The sequence below is a fragment of the Zosterops lateralis genome, assembly GCF_965231275.1.
Source record: "Zosterops lateralis genome assembly, chromosome: 2".
Classification (NCBI taxonomy): Eukaryota; Metazoa; Chordata; class Aves; order Passeriformes; family Zosteropidae; genus Zosterops; species Zosterops lateralis.
In genome coordinates, this window is record NC_139763.1 from 42,485,386 (window position 1) to 42,505,378 (window position 19,993).

Genomic DNA, 19,993 nt, shown 5'->3' on the forward strand with positions numbered 1-19,993 from the left:
AGAAAATATGCTAACAGTAGGAGGGGAAAAAAAAGCCATCAATATAGTCTAGATCTTTCCTACAGAATATGGGAAATCTCCATTTCCTGCTTAATCATCTCTGGAGAGATTGTTAATGTAACTACTCAGGAATGCTCATTGTCTATTTTGACAAGTAAATGTGCTTTATTCTTCTTGGGTAAGTTTCATTGAAAGTGGTATTTCCTCATGTGCACAGACTCTTGTCATTGTGTTCTAGTTCTCCCTAATATCTATGCAAAGAGCAACTCAGTTGTTTAAAGCATACCTATGAGGAAATAACATTTCATTACCGAAAATAGTAATATTATAGAAGATGGAGAGGACAACTTCTTTGAAAGTTATATCCTTTTCTCTTGTGCATTTAATTACAGTTTTCATTTTCAGCTCCTTTAGCAACACCTTCATTCAGTTTTGCTGTCAGCACCAATCATCCAAACCTGCTATTAGGGTTCTGAATTCCTTACCAAAACACCTCAAAAACACAAGGAAAAAGGATTGTCTGCAGTTCTGAGATGGGCTGAAGTTGCAATTCATAGAGCTTTCTGCACTGTTGACTGATATTCACAACTACTATGCTATTCTTTCATGGATACAATGAAAAGAAAATATATTAAAAATGGCATTAATTTCAGGATCCAGATTAAAGCTGACCTTGTGTAATAAACTGACAAATTTACTGCAAGAAACACACAGACTTTGTGCATCATATTTCACCATTCCTTCTGTCTAATACCTTTTTATTCTCTGCTTTCTTTTTTTTCTTTTCATTTTGTTATTCATGCAGGAGCCTTCTTAAACAGAGATTTTGCCATCTCTGTCAGCTTTCCTACACATCCCTGCTTATCAGCCACTGTTCTATATCCCACAAGAAAACTTTTTTTGGTATCATTTTCCCTTATTTTAATTGCTCTTTTTCTTACTTATTTCTTAATTATTTCCAGTTCATAAACATGGTTAGGCCTTTAAGATTTTTTAATTAAAGTCTTTAAACTATTTTTGTTCATAACATGTAAGAGGATGTAGTATACAACACATTTGCGTCTTTCAGTACAGTGAGAAGTCTTTAATGAGATCACTTAAAAATTAAAAAAAACCAAAATCACAATTTCTTCATAGTAGGGCGTGAAACAATAAATGACAGAAATGCAAAAGCAGAAATTTATACATAACTAATTTTCTCCTTTTTATAAGGAAACTTGTGAACTAGTTATCTAACAATTATTAAAACTAGAATAATGAAGTAGTATATATAGTGAACATTTAAAGTATTTGACAGTTTATTTTCTCTAAGGAGATGAAAGTTTTTTCATCATCATTATAATATAATGAAGAACTAAAAGCAAACCCTTAAGATGATCAACAGTTAAGAGCTTTTACTACCTGATAGTGAAAGACTAGAAGGACATCCTACTCTCTTACCCGACACCTCATTTATCTTCCCTGCTAAGAGCACCCACAGCTTTTACTTTGGCCCTACCATGCCTTGGATGGTGATCCAAGGGGTCAATAAGGCAAGACAATTCAGTGAGCACACTGAAAACAAAACTGATTTAAAAAATCCAAAAAAACCAAACAGGAAAAAAAAAAAAAAAAAAAAAAAAAAAAAAAAAAAAAAAAAAAAAAAAAAAAAAAAAAAAAAGAAAATGTGGCAGGCGTGATTATTTTATGCTTGGGCAATGGTCCTGTTCAGAAAAACACCTTATCAGTATCTGAGTGAGTGCAAAGGAATCAGTGCAAATATTCAGCCATATGGGGTCAAAAGGATGGAGAAGAAATAAATTACAAGACACTTTTTCAGCTATGGTGACCACAGTCATCTCATATAAAGTTAGGATTTGCATTTCTACTTGAGTTGTCCATGACTTGAATGGATGCTGCCCTGGCTGAGAACTGCAAACAATCTTTCCCCTCATGGTTCATTTTCTACAAGGTTAGTAAGCTGAAGAAAGCTCAGGAAGCAGGTCAGCAGAATGGAAGGAGAAGGAACACAAGGCTCAGAATAAGTTCTTTGATTTCAACAGCTTCCAGCTCTTAGACTGGCTCATCAGGACCCTTCACCTTAAGGATGTTACTTCAAAATGCACCTAAAGATTTACTGATGAAGATGAAATCAGCATTCCACTTCTTGTTTTGAATTATTTCTTTCTGCTGTAAGTTGGTATAGTGGCATGTGAGCTACATCAGGTAGCTGAGGCCTATCCCAGTTGAAAGCCTATCCTAATTTTGTAGCTGGGTTAGCTTCCTGCTGATCCTGGTCCCAGTCAGCTCTCCCCAGGCTGGCGGCCCCACTGCTGCTGGAAAAGGCACAGCAAAACCCATGGCAGGGACAGAAATGTGACTGACCTGTTCATGGCAGCTGCCCATATTTTCATATCTCTGTAACATCAAACTAATCTCTTAAATCACAACCTGGCTGATACTTCAATTGACATCACTGGCCTAGGGAGCTATTTTTCTCTCCCTCATACTCTCCTCCCTCCAGCTCATTCCCACCACACTGCCTGTCCCTGCTGTGTGCTGGCAGAGCTGTTTGTTTCTGTAGAGGATCTCATGGTCAGGGCACCGTGATGGCACAATGGTACAAACACAGCCATTTGGGGACTGCCTCAGCTGGCTGAAGTAGAGAGGGTGCCAAATGTGAAAGCATGACCAGATAGCAGTGCCCAAATGTAGCTGGCTCACACACTGCCTTCACAGGACTAGAGGTGTTTTCTATCACACCTTCCCACTCCGTGCCAGACCATATGCTTTGCAGAAAACATGGCACCAGCCCCAATCTCCCCTCCCATACAAGACAGTAGTAACAGCAGTGGCAGCTCCTTGTTCCTTCACCCAGCAGGACCCACAGATGGAGGCTTTCAGGCTCTCCTTGTCTCCTCTGAGGGAGCTTAGATAGTTTTCAGGCATTGCGTTGATTCCTGAGTATCAAAAGGTGACCAGACTACAACTACATCTCATCCTAGTGAATCCCTGAGGAGGGTCTGGCTGTTGTGAGGAAAAAGCATTAAAAGTTTTAAAGTAAAAATCTTAGAAGTAAAGTAGGGGAGTTTTGGGTTTAAATGAAGATAACTAATGCAAAGAATTGAGAACATAGAACATCTTAGGGTGTTGTTTTAGTGTTTTTTGATGTCTCCTAGCTCACCACACATCCCCTCCCTTTCCATGGTGCTAGAACCCACTGGGTCACAGAGTGAGACAAACCAGAGAACAAACTCAGCTAAGCACACTTGCTGAGAAAGTAGAAAAGAAAGTATATGTCTTTTTATAGAGATCAGCCCTCTGGCCTCCAGTGCTGGGACTGGAACACAGGAAAGTGCAGGGAAGACTCTGTCATCACTAATTTCTGAAGCAGCATCATTAGGTCAGCTAGTAATGAAGCCACAGTTCAGGAAACATTCAGAATTTTGCATAAAAAGCATGTAAAAATGCACATCTACTCCAATGTTTGGGCGCAATCTTCATTGGTAAGCAGCTGCTCAGACCCCATGAGATCTGTATTGTTTGCTTCCTGTGCTCCTTTGGATCACTGCAACAGATATCATGTACACAGTGAGTTTCTGCAGAGAAAAAAGGTAATTCAGCTGTCTCAGGTGACAGCTTCTTAAAGACAAAATTACCCACAGTGATTAGAAAGTTCAGATAGTCATGATAATTTCTCTGAGTGCACATGGAAATCTCAAAATTACGGCCTTTAAAAATAGGAATTGAATAAGCCTTTTCAGATTGAAAGTCAGCGATGTAGAGACAGAGTCTGAATCATTCTGGGAATCTTGAGATTCCTTAGTAGCAGTCTATGAGAACATAAGCCCTAAACTGTGATACTTTTCTCTTTTCAGGTTTATACATGAAAGAATTGTACATATTGGATATCAAACAGATTAAGATGGTTATTCAACGTCTCTTCTTGCTGTGTGTTTCTTTCCTTAAAAATGTCAGTCTCTCTAGGAAGAGGGAAGATGGTATTCAGCTTGGAAATATCCATTTCAGCTTTACAGATAATAGACGTGGCTGGACGATCAGTGAACTCTGGTTACAGGCCCCACCTAGGAGCTCAGGGAAATAAATACAGATAGCAAGCTTAGGCTCAAATCTGTGCTACTATTTTATATTGTAGTTACAATAAACATAGAACATAAGTAATACCTAAACCAAGTTTCAGTACCTAAACAAAATAAGACTCAACTGGCACCTTAATTGCAGTAAAAACATGTGACAAAGCATCCTATTGATATCTGTGTTTACTTTTAGCAATAAAGCATTTTTTGATGTGTCCTGAATTTTCAACCCATGCAAACTCCTCTTTTTCAGCAAGCTTTTTTGGGAATTGACATATGTTGATAAAACAAGGTGCCATTGTCACTAGGCAAACAATCTTCCACTTAATGTTCAAATAGTAGGAAGAGATGTGTGGGTCATCATGACATTTCCAAATAACAGCAATTCACTTCACAATTTGCTGCAATAGTTAGAAAATATTTTGTTAATCCAAGCATTTGGTCTGATCACCCAGATGACTCTATGAATGCCATGAAAATTTTCTAGTTTACACATTAGAAAAACAGGATAAAACCTGTTGTTTTACTAGCCTATGATCAATTAAAGAAGAAACCTTGCTTCCTAAAGGCCTGTTTTTTTCATCCATCTCCATTTCCTTGACTCACTAAAAGCTAGTAGTTGTACATAGTACTTGCAGTGTTGATCAATTCTTTCTTTCAAACAATAGTTTTGTAGAAAGATGTTTTGGTTAGAATGATGCCTATTCACATTCTTGGCACTTCTCTAAAACTTATGAAGGCATGTGCCCCATTTCCCCCAAATAAAGAAACTACTTCTGCTATTCTTCAAGTATCAGCTTGCTGTCTCTGCTGAAATACAGCTTTTTTAACATAAGAACATTTTAACATTTTAAAATTTTGTTATTTAAAATGTTGTGAAATGCACTTCTGGGAGCTCACTCAGCTCTCATATCCTTTCATTCACTAAATAAGAAGTATAAATTAAATACATCCATGTATATAAGGTGGAATAGCTCAACTCTGCACTTTTCTTATTACCTTTCATAAACATTACATAAATTCTCCTATTTATTTTAGAGTGGGGTCACCTGCAATTATTTGAATTTGGTGATTTTGTTTAAATGCTTCAGAGAAATATTCAATCATCCAATAGAAATCAAACAAAATAAATTTTCTATCTTATCTATATCTTTTTAAATTAGAGGAATCTGACAGATAACCAAAGCATTGAGTAGCTATGGAATTCAGGCTCGAAGGAATTTCAAGAGCTAACCACTTTCCATTGAAAATATTGATATTTCATAACTAACCTATTTGTCTTGAATCCTGACTGTTCTGCAAGGTGTTCTATAGCAATATAATAGTTATTTATTCTATTAATTTCAATAGAATTTCAATATAAAGTAATGAAAAGCAGAGACTGCACATTCAGTGCCTACTAATTCAATACCATTTTTAATTTTTATTTTACCCTTAATATTTTTACAAGGATTGAAAAGCAATTTGGTCTACAGGAAAAGCTAATTAGTTTTTTCATATTCGTATTAGGTATCTTCAATGCTTGGAATAATACTTTTATGCCTGAAGGTCGTTCAGTCTACCCTGAGAAATATTCTGAATTGAAGGGAAATTTTTCAGAAAAATCTACCCTCTTCCCCTCAAAAAATCCTCTCCTTAAACACAGTAAGTCAGAGATCTGAGTGTCTTTTGTCTCTTTTATAACAGCTCAGCACATATGTGTAGGATATATTGAGAATCAGTTTCCAAGAAAAATATATCAGCAAATAAACTGAACTGGAATACCAAAATAATACATGAGATAAATGAAGACTCATTTTAGATGGAACAATTTATTTTGTATGGTATTCCCAGATCTCACAAACTTGGGTGTGGATTTATGGGGAGGCATTCAAAAAATTTGAACAAGAAAGACTTCTGATGGGTTTTGTGACCAACTTAAAAGCTGAAAGATGTATTACCCATCCTCATAAATTCTTATTATTTTCATGCATAACAAATGCAATGTTTTTCAGTTTAAACATTTGTTTCAGAAGTCCATAGAGGTGAAAGTGACAATAAAATAGAATGCTTTTAGAAAAATAGCAATGAATTGTGGCAAGTAGAAACACATTTCCTACAATGTTGATTAAGTTATACTACAAGAATCCTGTGTGCAACCTGCTTTGCATATTTATTTAGTACACTAAAAAAATGAAGAAGTAAACAAAAGTGGAAAACCACCCCCCCACAAACATCAATAAAACTGCATATCCTGGCATCAGCTGGAAAGGTCTGCATTCTTGTCACTTACAGAGCACAATAAAGCCACACAATTTGGACCATTTGGACCAAATAAGACAAGAGAACAAAAATTCAGTGTCAAACACTTTGGAAAAAGCTATTTGTAAATGGTTGCTTCCCTCCGAGATGTTTATTCTCCAAAGAGTGCAAGTTACACTGATTTGATGGTTTCTCTCCCTGTAAAGAGTAGCTGTCTATTGGTTGGGCCCTGTAGCCTGTTCTGCTTGGACAAGCAACAAGGCAGATTGGAAGAGAAGTATCTCCACATCAGCTCCGTCTGGATTCATGCTTGGGTTTAACATTGCCAAATTTCAAACCAATGTGAATCCAACTTGAAACATTATAGAAGACTACTCTTACCCTAGGCATTGGACTTTATTCAGTGATTCTGCTTTAGAATTCATGGTCTATATAACTTAATATTCTAACTATCAAATTTATTTTTGTAAGGGGAGAGAATTCTTCCACGTCTTGAAATTGACATACTTTCTGAGGAGCTTGGAGGTGCTTTTACACAAAGGAAAATAAGTACTTGCTTTCCTCATCTCAGTAACAAGTAGCTTGACAAAACAAAGTAATTTCAGAATTATGTTTTTACAGATACATTCAGTATAAGTGGAATTAGATCTCCATGTATTTTTCACTGACATACTAACATTAGCAAATTATTTTCATCAGTTAAAGTTCTGCCATGCTCTCCATCCTGATTTCAGCCTGAGTAATTTATAATCTTTTTATCATGCTTTTATAGAAAAGTTTGATCAGAATGGGAATTTCTAAGGCTTCTTAAAATGACCATATTACCATAATCTTGCCAATTTAAAAGTTTTAAAATATTAATTTATATTTACACTCTTCAAAGAACACATCAGTTGGACAACTAGGCTCTGTATGTATTTTTCTAGTTGTTGCATTAGAAAAAAAACCCAAACCACCAAATATACACTTGTATCAATTAAAGATTGAAAGATTCTGTAAGAATATATTAATAGTATATGGAGAAGAAAATCAAACTAAATATTATGAGATGCATCAAAACTGTCTAATAATTTAAAAGTGATTTATCTGGGTGCAGTCAATGTGCTAAAATGAGAATATCAGTCATTATTATCTGGAATAGAAAATTTCCATATTACTGAAATGTGGTTTTAGCTATCAGAGTAACTTGGAGCAGCCATCTCTTATTACTTCCATGGAAATACTTTCCTGACAGAAAGTCTCCCAGGAAAAAGTAGAAAGGAAACACAAATATTTCATTTCTTAATTTTTTATGAAAAGCTAACCAAATAGTAAATGCAGTACAAAGTGGAGAACCTGATTTAAAGTATGTTGTCAGCCACTGCAGCTATTGGCAAAATTTCAACTGACAAAATATTCATGGATTAATTTTTAGTCTGTCATAAGAAATACATAACCCCCTTCTTTTGAGTGTACAAATGAAACACAAATCACAAACTGTAGCTATGTGTGGCCAGAACTGTCACTCCTATTCCTAAAGTAGAAGAGTTTATATCCTGTTCATTTCCTTCTTTTCATTGATATACAAAAATAAGGAAACTGAAGTATAACTAAAAGCCACTGGATCTGATCCTACATGTTTTATTAAAAGAGCTAAATCTACTGGAAGGCCTTTTGTATAATTTCATCTGTGAAATCCAAGCTAGAATCTTGTGAGTGCTCAATGTTTTATTGTCTCATGCTCAGGATAACTTCTTGCCTTTTTGGCACTGTCCATTCTCCACGGTCCCTCATTTGTTTTAGTGATGTTTTTCATCTTATTCTAAGTTGAATTAAATGCAAGATGCTGTTGTAACCTGTACACTGAGAGCAAAGACTGACCTTAATCACATTACAGTAAGATGCATTGCTTAGTTGAAAAACTGGACTGTCTTCTGATGTCAGCAACAAATATCCATCAGAACCAAAATTGTGTTCTTTATTCTTCAAGCTGCTACTTTCTCCTTCATAGTTAAATGTATTTTAAGAGTTAACAAGACAAGACAGATAAAAAGGCATTTTCCTGCTGCAAATTGAAGTCTGATATTATGAAGGAGAGTTCCTATTGACATGGAAAGTTATGGTGGCTAAATGAAAAATACATGTTATGGGAGTTTAAATTCCCATAGGTTAACTTGCAATATAAATGACATAAAGGGATGTTGAATGTTATATTACAGGGCAGGTGACACTGAATAACATGGAGAAATAAGAAATATATGAGCAGAGTTTTTCACATTACCTTCTAAACACATAGACATTTCCCAAATGCATCAGAACACTTTTGGATTCCACTCTTGCAAAAATACTCAATGAATTTTGGCCATACCAGCTCTGTCATAGCACTCTGCATCAAACTAGTTCTCTCGACTAGAAGTGGTAAGATATTCTGCTGATAAGGCAGAGACAATGGAGGAGGAAAAAGATCTACTTTCTCCTAGTATTTCCTGCTTCTGATAAAACATTCTTCACAAGAAAAAAATGGAGGGTTGACATATTACGAGAAAGGAATCCATTGGACCCTTATCAGAAAGAAATAATTACTTGAATCTTCTGTTTTACTAAAATTTCTAGTCTCTCTAATGGTTTCAAATATTTGCTCCACTGAATCTGGCATGAATATGGGCTACTACCTTGGGATCTTTGTCACAGTCTCTTTGTCAAATCATGAGAATTTTAGAGCTCAGCAAAACACTCTTCACCTTCTTCTATTAGCTTATCTTTAGAGTCTATCCAAAACAAGTAAAGTGACTGAGTCTAATCTATGCTCTTTTATATCTGTGTGGCTTCATTAGAAAAAAAAATAGAACTTTTTTTTACATTAAGAACATTAAAATTGTATTAACATTACATATTATAATATATATCAATCTATTATTATCATACATATATATACATACATATGTGCAATATATATCATATATATATATTACAATATATTTAATATTAATACAAGATTATACATTTGAGCAGATTTTGCCACATTGCTAATAATGTTTGAAGCTTTAGGCAGCATAATAGGATAATATTTGTATAGCTCAAAAAAGACCCAAATAAGCAGTCAAAAAGTAAAAGCAAATTCAATTATTTAGACTGAGGGTGTCTACATATTCAAATTCTTTTAATGAGTTAAATCTTGTGTAGATTTTTCATCTTCGAGAAATGTGAAATTGAAACTTTCTCTGAAATTCAAGAACTAAAAAAACATAAGGGACCAATACTAAGATCTCCCCAAACTTGTCATTAATGAAATCTGGCATGGTAATTATAATAAAAAATATTTTTTGTGTTTGTGTGTGTACTGTTCATTTGCAGCTTTAGGGTTTATTTGTAAGGAGAAATTAAGGCTACTTGCCAATATGACTTTGTTTCTGTATTTCAAAAAGAAATCTGTGATTCTCAACAAATGATATACATAAAATAATAAACAGATTAGCCCTCATCAAGCAATGGTTTAAAATCATAATACAAAGCATATTAATGCCAGTTTTGCTTTGACATCATTGTGGTAAGGGATCACCTTTCATTGATACTGTATAATAGATTCAGCAAAGTATTTTCAGATATAACCAAGTGTTTTGATAGTTACTTGTAGAACAAATTTGCCCTGAGTTATATTTATCTCTCCATTACATTTGTCTGAATAATGGAGAACATAATTTGACGTTTGTTTCTAATACGAAGTTTAGAGAATCTGAAATAGGTAGGAAATCAATTTATCAGAAAAAACACATTCAAGATATCACATAGTTTCGAGTTTATTTTCAGCACATGAAAACGGTTTCTTATTTATGCAGTTTTCTAAAATGGATGCAGATTCCAAGATAAAATACTTGAAATATATAAAATGGTGTCATGGTGCAACCAACACTTTCCTCAGATATAAAGTTTTAAATGCAGTGGAATACAAGCAGAAACAAACTGCAAAACAATGGACAGAGAGATAAATTTTATTTCAACTAAAGTTGAAACAAAACTGTCAGTACTACTCTGGCCAACATTCTACTTATTGCACGATTATTTTTTTCCTTTAAAAATAGGAGTGTTTGCCAAACATAGAATTCAGATTATCTCAAGTGTATCAATACTGACCAAGTCAAATGATGATTTAACTTATGTTTTTAGAAATAAGATAATTTTCATCCTTAGTGTAATAACAGCATTGCCTCAATTAAGCACAGCCAAATAGTAAGTTCAAACCAATTAAAAATATATTTAATCCTACCTGCTTTGGGTAAAATTAAACTCACATGTCCTTCATTTTGATTTGTAATCCTTAAAAAAACCCCAAAAAACAAACCCACAACTGCACAGAGTTGTAGCTCTTTCAGGTAACTGATCTGTAAAAGCACAGCCAAGTTCAGTAGTCTGAGTATGTGCTTCATTCACATTCATATGCCAGAGAGACCTCCTGCCCCAAATTCCCCAAACCAGAAGGGAAACCAGATCAGGTAAGAGGCACAATATTCTCTAGCTGATCCCTCACCTGTGAAACAGGGAGATCAGCACAGTGAAGGGCCTGAGGGATATCCTGGCATGTAAACAGGGATTTAGCCCTACATAAATGCAATTAATTGAGACAACAAATCCTCCATTGAAGAAAAAACTCTTTTGAGGTGCTAATATACATGGTAACCTGGGACAGAAATAATAACATTGTTTACTACTCTCCTGGAAGCAAGGCATCCTTTGAGAAGGCACGGCTATGGACTTGGAAAAGTACAAAATGATAGTCCCAGAACCACAGAGTATTTGAGCAATAAATAATGAACATACTTCCTGTTTCTAGAGATATCTTATGTAACATCCCTGGGTTAATTCATAGCATTTTAAGGGCAGTGGCAAAACAGCTTCCCCAGCACTTCCTCTGAATCTAAACAGAGAGAAATTTGCTGTTCTCTGCAACTTCCAAACTGCACTCATGTGTACTAGACAGACATTCCCTTTGATGTGAAATAATATGAAGGACTTGGAGATGAGGAATGAAAATGGAACTAACAAGTCATCATTTGAGTGCAATGGTTTCATTATAAAATCTTTTAAACTTTTAAACTTTTTGACAATGCTGATCAATCTTGCTATTTTCAAAAGAAGCTGTAGCATCTAAGTGCTGAAGTCAACATAGGGCCTGATGAAAATGCTGAATATGTGACTCTCATATTACTTCAAGTTTTGAGAAGCTTTTTCCTGCATATACAGAAATCATACAGTTCAAGACCATTGTGCTCGTATGCCAAAAGCAGAATTCTAGAATGGCTGAATTTGATCCTGTATTTGTAGCTGTCATATGACATGATGATGGGTGATGGACACTAATCTCTTTTGTGCCTTAAAGAGAATGACATAGTTAATTTTCATATGCAATTTCCACAAGACATGTCAAAGCTTACAGTCCCAAGAGGTCTGCTGCTATCATTCCACTAAACATCTGCATTTTCAGAAATCCACAGTCCCTCTTTAGGAGCTGCAGTCTTCAAGAGTACTCTGAGTGAAGCCATTAGCACCCTTCCAGGATGCACCCCCAAGTAACAAGCTATCAGTGGTGTCACTGGCAAGATCTGGCCAGATGAGTCCCAGCTCTTTTGATCCAGTAACAGGAGCACAATCCCCACAGTTCTACAGGCAGGAATCTCTTTCTTCTGTGACAAATCCTAAAGCAAACATACTGGGCAATGGATGCTGTGAGTTGCTTGTAAGAATCTATATTGCTCCAGGGAGAGCATAGAGATTTGGCAGGGTAGGTAGAGTTTAAGCAGCAGGCAAGTGCTGGTGCTATTTGCATTCTGCTGGCAGTCCTGGAACTTCAGAGAGCTTCTCTCAGGCTGAATTCATTTCCACCCAAGGAATTACACACCCAGGTTACCTATCCTTTATACTTCTGAGGTAAGAAAAGCAGTGGGAAATAACAAATACTGTTCCCTTCTCTTACACATTATTTACCTTACTGGATGGTGATGTTCCCTTTATTTCAGGGGTGCTCCTATGTACTCTAAACCATCAGATCTTGGTACTGTATTTAAATTGTAGGCAGTGATTATACTATTTCTGGAAAACAAGAGGAAAATATTGGATCATGGAGGTTACTGCTTACCAGAGAATTAAAAAATTGTAATACTGTAATCTTTTAATTAGGCATTGTCAAGTTGAATTCACTTTTCATTTGTACAATTACGTATCTTTAACCTGAACTGACATAATTGTTAACAGATATTAAGTCTGTGTTTTTAATAGCACTGCAAATTTCTTCGTGTTGCTACCTATGCATTATGAACACTAATGGGCCTGAAGCACACTAAAGTTTTTCATAAAAAAGATTAGATTTACCTCTGTAAGTCTTGTTCTCAACCTCTGAGCAACCAGATTTACAGTTGTATTACATATCAGAGTATTCTACTAATTTTCCCATGTTTTTGTAAAAATAATCTAAAGTAGGGAAAAAAGATTCTGAACTAGGGATTCCATTTTTTCATATATAATCACAATGTGGCTTCATACCCTTAGAACCATCCACCAAACCCTGATACTTCAACTAAGAGAATAGATATTGGTGTATAATAGCTACTATAGTCTGTACAGAGAAGACACTTAAAGAAAATATTACTTCTGCAGACTCTGCAGGCACTAAAGTTGTTTTCAAAAGTAAGTAGAAAAGATGAAAGGCATTAAGACAATTTTTCCTATTTTCATTGTGATGGTTGGCACAGGTGGTTTCACTTGAGGCATCATGATAATTTTGGCTCCAGAAGAAAGCAAGAAGAGATGATTTTAGCCTAAAATTTTAAGTACTTTTTAAGAATACAACAATTGAAAATAAGGCTTTATATTCTGGGTTTGAGTTTTAGGCCATCTTGACCATGAATTCTATCAGTTTTTATATCAGCACAAGTTTCAAATTAGGAACTTTTAGTGTTTGTATTCAAGTGTCCATTCTATGCTCATCAAACCAAAATTGATGAACTTCTACCAGAAATTCTGAATTTGGAGTAATGGCATCCCAGGGCTGCAGGAATCTTTCAGTGCCTCTCCATGGAGAAAATAATAGAACATTTTTCCCCCCAGAGTCATTGTGAAAGGTTAACATATATAAATAACACAGTATAATTTCATATACTGATGAAGGAAGAGGGTGGTCAAGAGAAGATATTCAACTTCCAGGTAACTAAAGTTGCAAAACCTCTAATTTAGCTCTTACTTACCATGATTAAGCCAGAACAAGACTTTTGCCTACTGAGCATTACAACAGACTGCCAGCCTTCACTCTGTAGTATGCAAAGATATATAAAAGAAAAGATGGAGCGGATTCTCCTGGAAACTATGTTGAAACACATGAAAAACAAAGAGGTAATTGGTGACAGCCAGTATTGCTTTATGAAGGGGAAATCATGCCTGATAAATTGGCAACCTTCTATGATGAGGCTACAGCATTGGTGGATAGAGCAGAGCAACTGACCTCATCTACATGGACTCATGCAAAGGGTTTGACATTGTCCTGGGTGACATCCTTGTCTCCAAATTGGGTCCCATGGATGGACCCTTGGTGGAAAAGGAACTGGCTGGATGGTGCCACACAGAGTTGCGGTCAATGCCTCATTGTCCACGTGGAGCCCAGTGATGAGTGGTGTCTCTCAGGGGTGAGTACTGGGGCTGATACTGTTCAATTTCTTTGTTGGTGACAGGCACAATGGGACTGAGTGCCCTCCCCCGCAGCAAGTTTGCTGATGGCACCAAGCTTCTGTGCGTGACAATTCCAGGATCACACCAGTGTAGTGTGGTCAGCATGCTGGAGGAAAGGGGTGTGTCATCCAGGGGTTCAGAGGGGCCTTGACAAGTTTGAAAAGTGGGTCTGTGTGAACTTCATGAAATTCAGCAAAGCCAAGTGCCAGGCTCTGCATCTGGATCGTGGCAATCCCAGACACACATACAGGCTGGCTGGAGAAGTGATTGACAGCAGCCCTGCAGAGAAAGACTTGGATGTGCTTGTTGATGAAAAACTCAACATGAGCCAGTGGAACCCTGGACTGCATTGAAAGCAGCATGGCCAGCATGGCAAGGGAGGGGATTCTGCCCCTTCACTCTGCTCTTCTGAGACCCCACCCAGAGTGCTGCCTCCAGCTCTGGTGTCCCCAACATAAGGACATGGAATATTTGGAGCAAATTGAGAGGAACACAGAGTTCATAAGAAGACTGGAGAACCTTCCCTGCAAGGACAGACTGAGTAAGTTGGGGCTGTTCAGCCTGGAGAAGAGAAGGTTGCTTTGAGACCTCATAAAAATCACGAGTGAATAGTAGAGGATTACTATTATTATAGACTGATTTTTCTCTGAACCAAAGTGAATCTCGAAGACACAGTTATTCTTGTAATAAGCCATTTAAAAAATCAAATCAGGGTGGCGTCTTGAAGCATTAAAAGGAAAATGTTTATCCTTGTACTTGCACATGGAACAGAGAAAGCAGAGAGACCTGAGGACTTTTGTAAGCAGTAAATGAAGCTAATTGCATGTTTTCATCATTAAAACTTTCATTATGAGTAAGTAGTTAAGGTTTTGTTGGGTAGAGTTCTGAAAATGATCTAGTTGCTCTAAGTGAGACTGCACGGTATACTCTACCTCAGGAGAACTCCTAAGGTAAGTGTCTGTGTCATACTGATGGGAAGAAAAAAGGGATTCTTAAAGCACAACAAGAAGAAAGATGATTAGTAATGCAGAGCCATTGTAATGACAATAAGAGAAATAATTTTAACTCTGGAAGGAGACTCTTTTGCTGAAGCCTTGCAGATACGATTTTCTGCTCTGTTGAAGCCTGGTGGGATGGTAGCAGTATGAGGTGTCTGGCTCTCAGCTTTGCAGGCCTTGAATCCTGCCGTGTGAACACACTGCGAGCTGATCTGCCTAACTACACAGCAGAGCTTGTCAAATATCGAATACGCTCAGAGCAAAGCCACTTGCTCTCTACTCTAAGCAGAACAGTGGCTGTGGACATAAACTCTTGGCTCCTTTTCACAGACAGGCAATCTCTACTACTGCACAACTTCTGAAGTGTTGCCCACAATCTCCTGCCTACTAAAACATGGGGGTAAGGTCGAGATGATTCTGATTTATCATTGAATAATTTGTGGGAAAAAAAAATAGACTTTTAATTTCTGCCATTTTAAATAGCCATGCAGTGTTAAACCTCCATGGATTACGTTTGATGCAGTACTACAATGTAGTAGGCATTACACTTCGTCACTAACAACAGCAAAAAAGCATTTATCAATTGCTCTAGATTTCCACAAAAAAAAAGCTCAGATACAGTAATTGCTATGATTAAAACAACTACCTGGATTTCACTCTTCTGTTGTGCTGAATAAAGGATTGTCATATTTGGCCCACAGTCTCGCTAGATTTTCAGGTTTAGTATCTGTTTTTGTCTCAAGACAGAAGAAACTTAACTATAATGCTAATTTGTGAAAGGAATCCTCCAAAAATCAAATGGGTTATGGCCACTTTGCCATCCTGAACCTGTGATTAAGGCAGCTGTCAGAATGAGATTCACTTGCTTCCATGGAAATAATCTTTTTACAGCTGTGGATTCTGAAGCTGAATGAAGATACCAAGAGAAAGTATGGTGTCCACTGAGGTGGGCTCATTCCTCAGCTGACATTCTTGCTTGATAAAAAAAGCAGTTGAAGGGAAAGAAATGACCCATTATAAGGACAGCTAAGGCTAGGGAAAGTCAAACAATCCTAAGATAGGAACATGGACTTAAATACAGGTTATTATGACAAAGAGGAGAAACAGTATTGCTAAAATTAAATGCCATTCTCTAAGATACAGGGACTTTAAAGTTTTGTTACTGGGAATAATTTTATCCGTGTCTTCTGTTTCTGTGACAGAATGAACAGTGGGATGCCTGATTCTTATTGCTGTTAATTGGTATAGCTCCATGGAGAGAAGTATAATTTTTTACTATATCTGTTGAGCCATGAGACAGAGAAAATCCCCTTTCCCCCACTCCACAGAATCAGCCAGCTCCTCCCTCAGGCAATCTCCTTCCTCAGCAGTACAGTTCCTGTGCTTATGCTTTTTATCTCGCATTTGCTAATTTTGCTTGAGACGGGTGCAAAGGAGATTATGATGGGTAACTGACAGACAAAACATCAGAAGCAAGCTTTGCAAAATACATATTTTTAAAGGCAGTGTGGCGGGTTTACTTTTAAATATCTCTTAAATATTTTATATAGATATCTGGAAGGAGCGTTTTTTCAGTACAATTTTATAATTATAATATGATATTGAAGACTCTTCCTCTCTCAGGCAAAATTCTGAGTTGCAGACGATCTGCTAGAATAAGATGTGCTACATTTGGCTTTTATCACACAATAATATAGGCAACAAAATACAAAAAGCCTATAATGAAATGTTACACAAAAAAGGACACAGACTTTAAGGTGACAAAACCAGGAAATATATAATAAGCCATGTGTCACGCTGCTCCAGCTGTTTCACTTCTTACCAATTTTCACAGTCTATAAAATCTTGGAAAGCACCAGATGTTTAGGGGAAGTTCTCCCACTCTCCCTAGCTTTGAAAGTAGAGGCAAGATTTATTAGTGCTATATATATGTGATTGTAGTCCTGACTTCCATATTTATAAACTAGGTGAAACATGCAACACATCCTGTTGTCAAACAGCCCATTTACTCTCCTCTGCTCCTCCTCACAAGCAGATCTTGCCTGTTGCTGGACCATTGTTGTAACTACAGAACAATATCAGGACAGGCAGTCCAAACCACAGGATTTACTTAGTTACTCATAAATGTATCGGAGCGTTTTCTCCTAGTATGCCCTTTTGTCAAAACAACCTTGCAATGCACAGATTATGAACTAAGCAAAACTATTTTGCAATGCACAGATTATGAGCTAAGCAAAACTATCTTGTGTATGAATATGCACTAACATTTGGGATTCCTGCCTAGGCAGAGACTGTTAATGCACAAAATTATCTTTTTTTTTTTTTTCTTTCACTAAAAAAAAAAAGTGAAAAATGGTTCCTAGTACTGGCACAGGGATAAAAACTGTTCATGCGTAATTTCCAATCTTTCATAGCTCAGCGGTGCTGTAAAATGTTGCTGTTCGTTTTAATTCAGTGAGTAGAAGTTTTGTTGTGTTTACCACTAAGGGAATTGCATGTGTTATTAGAAAGCCTCTGACAGCTGTCAGAGACAGAGACAACTTGCCTCATTTCAGTCTTTCATAAAGGAAGGGTCCTCATCTTCAGCAAAGCTGTCACAGGCCTGAAAAATGGGATAAAACAGAATACCTTTTCCAAACACATGAAAATCTCTGTATCTTCTCTATTTTCTTCTCCATAAAGTTACAGAGGGGAAGTTGTACAGTTAGAAGAAAGAGGAAGTATGATTTGATGTATTTGTACCGTATACTGTCTTGTCATCACTGACCTGCAGGGATAATTGTATAGTAGCTGGCCTGACATGGTATTTAATAAATTAGCACTTATGCTTTAACATAACATACAAGCTTTCATGCAGTTTTTATTATCTGAGAGCAAGAAAAATCAAAACCAGAATGACATTGATGAAGACAAAGGCTTTGCAGCAAAGACTCTGAAAGTCTGAATCTGTAAGCATTTCCACATTTTCCAACACGTCTCACCATGCCCAGGACTCTCACTGAATTTAAAGCACCAGAAAAGAAAATCTTCTCTTAACACCTCAAACCTTAACTTCTATCTTTTGATTTAAACAGGTGCTTGCCTTAATAAAAGCTCTGGATTTTATTTTAGTTCAAATGTTTTGGTTTGTTTTTTTTTTTTTTCTTAAAAGCCTACTTTTTTTTTTTTTTAATCAGAATAAGTTTGCTTATTATTCAATGACAAGGAAAGTAGCTTATGCAATGTCCTTAACAAATAAGCATTATTTTCCCACCAGCTTCTACTTAGCTTTCTGATGATGATCAGACTCTCCTTTTTACTCCAGTAATCCCATGGGTATACCTCCATACAGCACTGCTTCTGATGTCAACTCCTTTAACCAGTACAAGAGACTGGGAAGGCAAGTGTATCTGCATCATTTGTTTAATATTATTGTTTGCATATTCTTTTTATAGCACACTCAATGCTTGTTTTCACTTTTCATACTCTGATTCATTTTTCATCCTGTTTTCTTCTCCCTATCCATCTTGCACTGCTGAGTAAAGCAAAAATCCATTAATGAGTCAGAGTCAAATTTTCAAAGTCACATTGGTCAGTGGGGTTTGAAATTAAGCAGAATGAGATTGCTTATGTTTTATCTTTCCAAAAATAGAAAATAAATTTCCTTTCTTCAGCTGCAATAAAGGAAGTTTCATCACATTTTTTCCAGCTGCATTTATTTTTTCTGAAATTCAGTCTAGACTATGACTCTCCTTAGTGTCTAGGCTAACTAGCTGTTCTATTCCTTCCATATTATCATCAACCTTGTCTAATTGTCATCCTATCACCAAAAGCAACTGAAAAGAAGCATTTCTTGTTATATATTACTTTTTTGGGAGGTTTTTTTTGGTTTTGGGCTTTTTTTGGTTTTGTTTTGGTGGTTGTTGTTGTTTTTTGATTTGTTTTGCTACAAGATTGTAGCAAATGAGGAATTCATAATTTTTCATATATGTAACTTTTGAAGCTTTTTGACTATATACTACCAGAATTAAGAACAGCAGCTGTTGTGATTTATGTCGATTTGATGTTATACAATATTATTATCTTCTCAGCTTGCAAGAGCCTAGTTTTCAGTTGTAAGACATACTATTTCTGCCATGTTAAGCTTGTTATCAAATCCTCAACCAAATCTTAACATTTCACATAGCATGTAATAATTCAGGTCAGGAGCTGTAACACCACACCATTCCTTTGGAAATATGAAATGTGAAACGTGACTGGCTTAAGGCAGAGTGAGCAGTCATTTCTCACTGCAAGCCATGAAGTTCAATTAGAAAGTGAGCTGCATCTGCAGTTGCTTCATTTTGAATATTGACCAACAGTGTCTTCTAACCTCACAGAGCCCTGCAGAGATTCAATATTACCAGTTTCCTTCCACTAATATTTAAACTCTTCTTACCTATGAACAGATTCCACTCAGTATCCAAATCAGCCTGATTTGCTAGGCAGCCCTTCATTACATTGAGGCAATAGTTGTTGCAAGGTTTCACAGTGGGAAGTCCTCTGCAGTAAGGGCAGTACAACATCTTCATTAACGCCCGGATGCACCCTGGGGTGGGACTGACCTGCAGAGTTTAAGCAGGGAAAGAAAAAGAAAAAGGAGGAAATCAATCTCCTGTTCCGTGAATTTCGGGACGGTTGAGATTGTGCCTCTTAAGCAGTAAGTGCAGAAGGGGCAATTTGTGAAAAGAGCTCAACCCTTAATAACACCCTCCTATAAAACTAATCAATTCCTGCCAATTATCTTCATTTAGCACAGCAGCAGCTTTCAGGAATGCAAAAATCAACACTCCCCTACTGATAGCAGTGCTTGCCTCCCCAGCCCTCCCACACACAGTCTCCTGGAAAAGCGAAGGAAAAACATCCAGGGAATCAGGTGGGTAGTAATTGACTGATCCTAGCACGGAGGATCCTGAGGACACTTCTCACTCTTCCTTTGTACGCTGTCAGTCACAGTGGCACTGGATT

General features: G+C 36.7%; 1 protein-coding gene across 1 annotated transcript in view; it reads right to left on the reverse strand.

Annotated features, from left to right (window-relative positions):
- Nucleotides 1-19,993, reverse strand: part of GPC6 (glypican 6) — a 728,411-nt gene that overhangs the window by 173,037 nt on the left and 535,381 nt on the right. Inside the window, exon 4 of the mRNA XM_083855634.1 lies at nucleotides 19,425-19,590. Within this exon, the coding sequence (XP_083711760.1) occupies nucleotides 19,425-19,590 (166 nt within the window). The remainder of the gene's footprint in view (nucleotides 1-19,424; nucleotides 19,591-19,993) is intronic.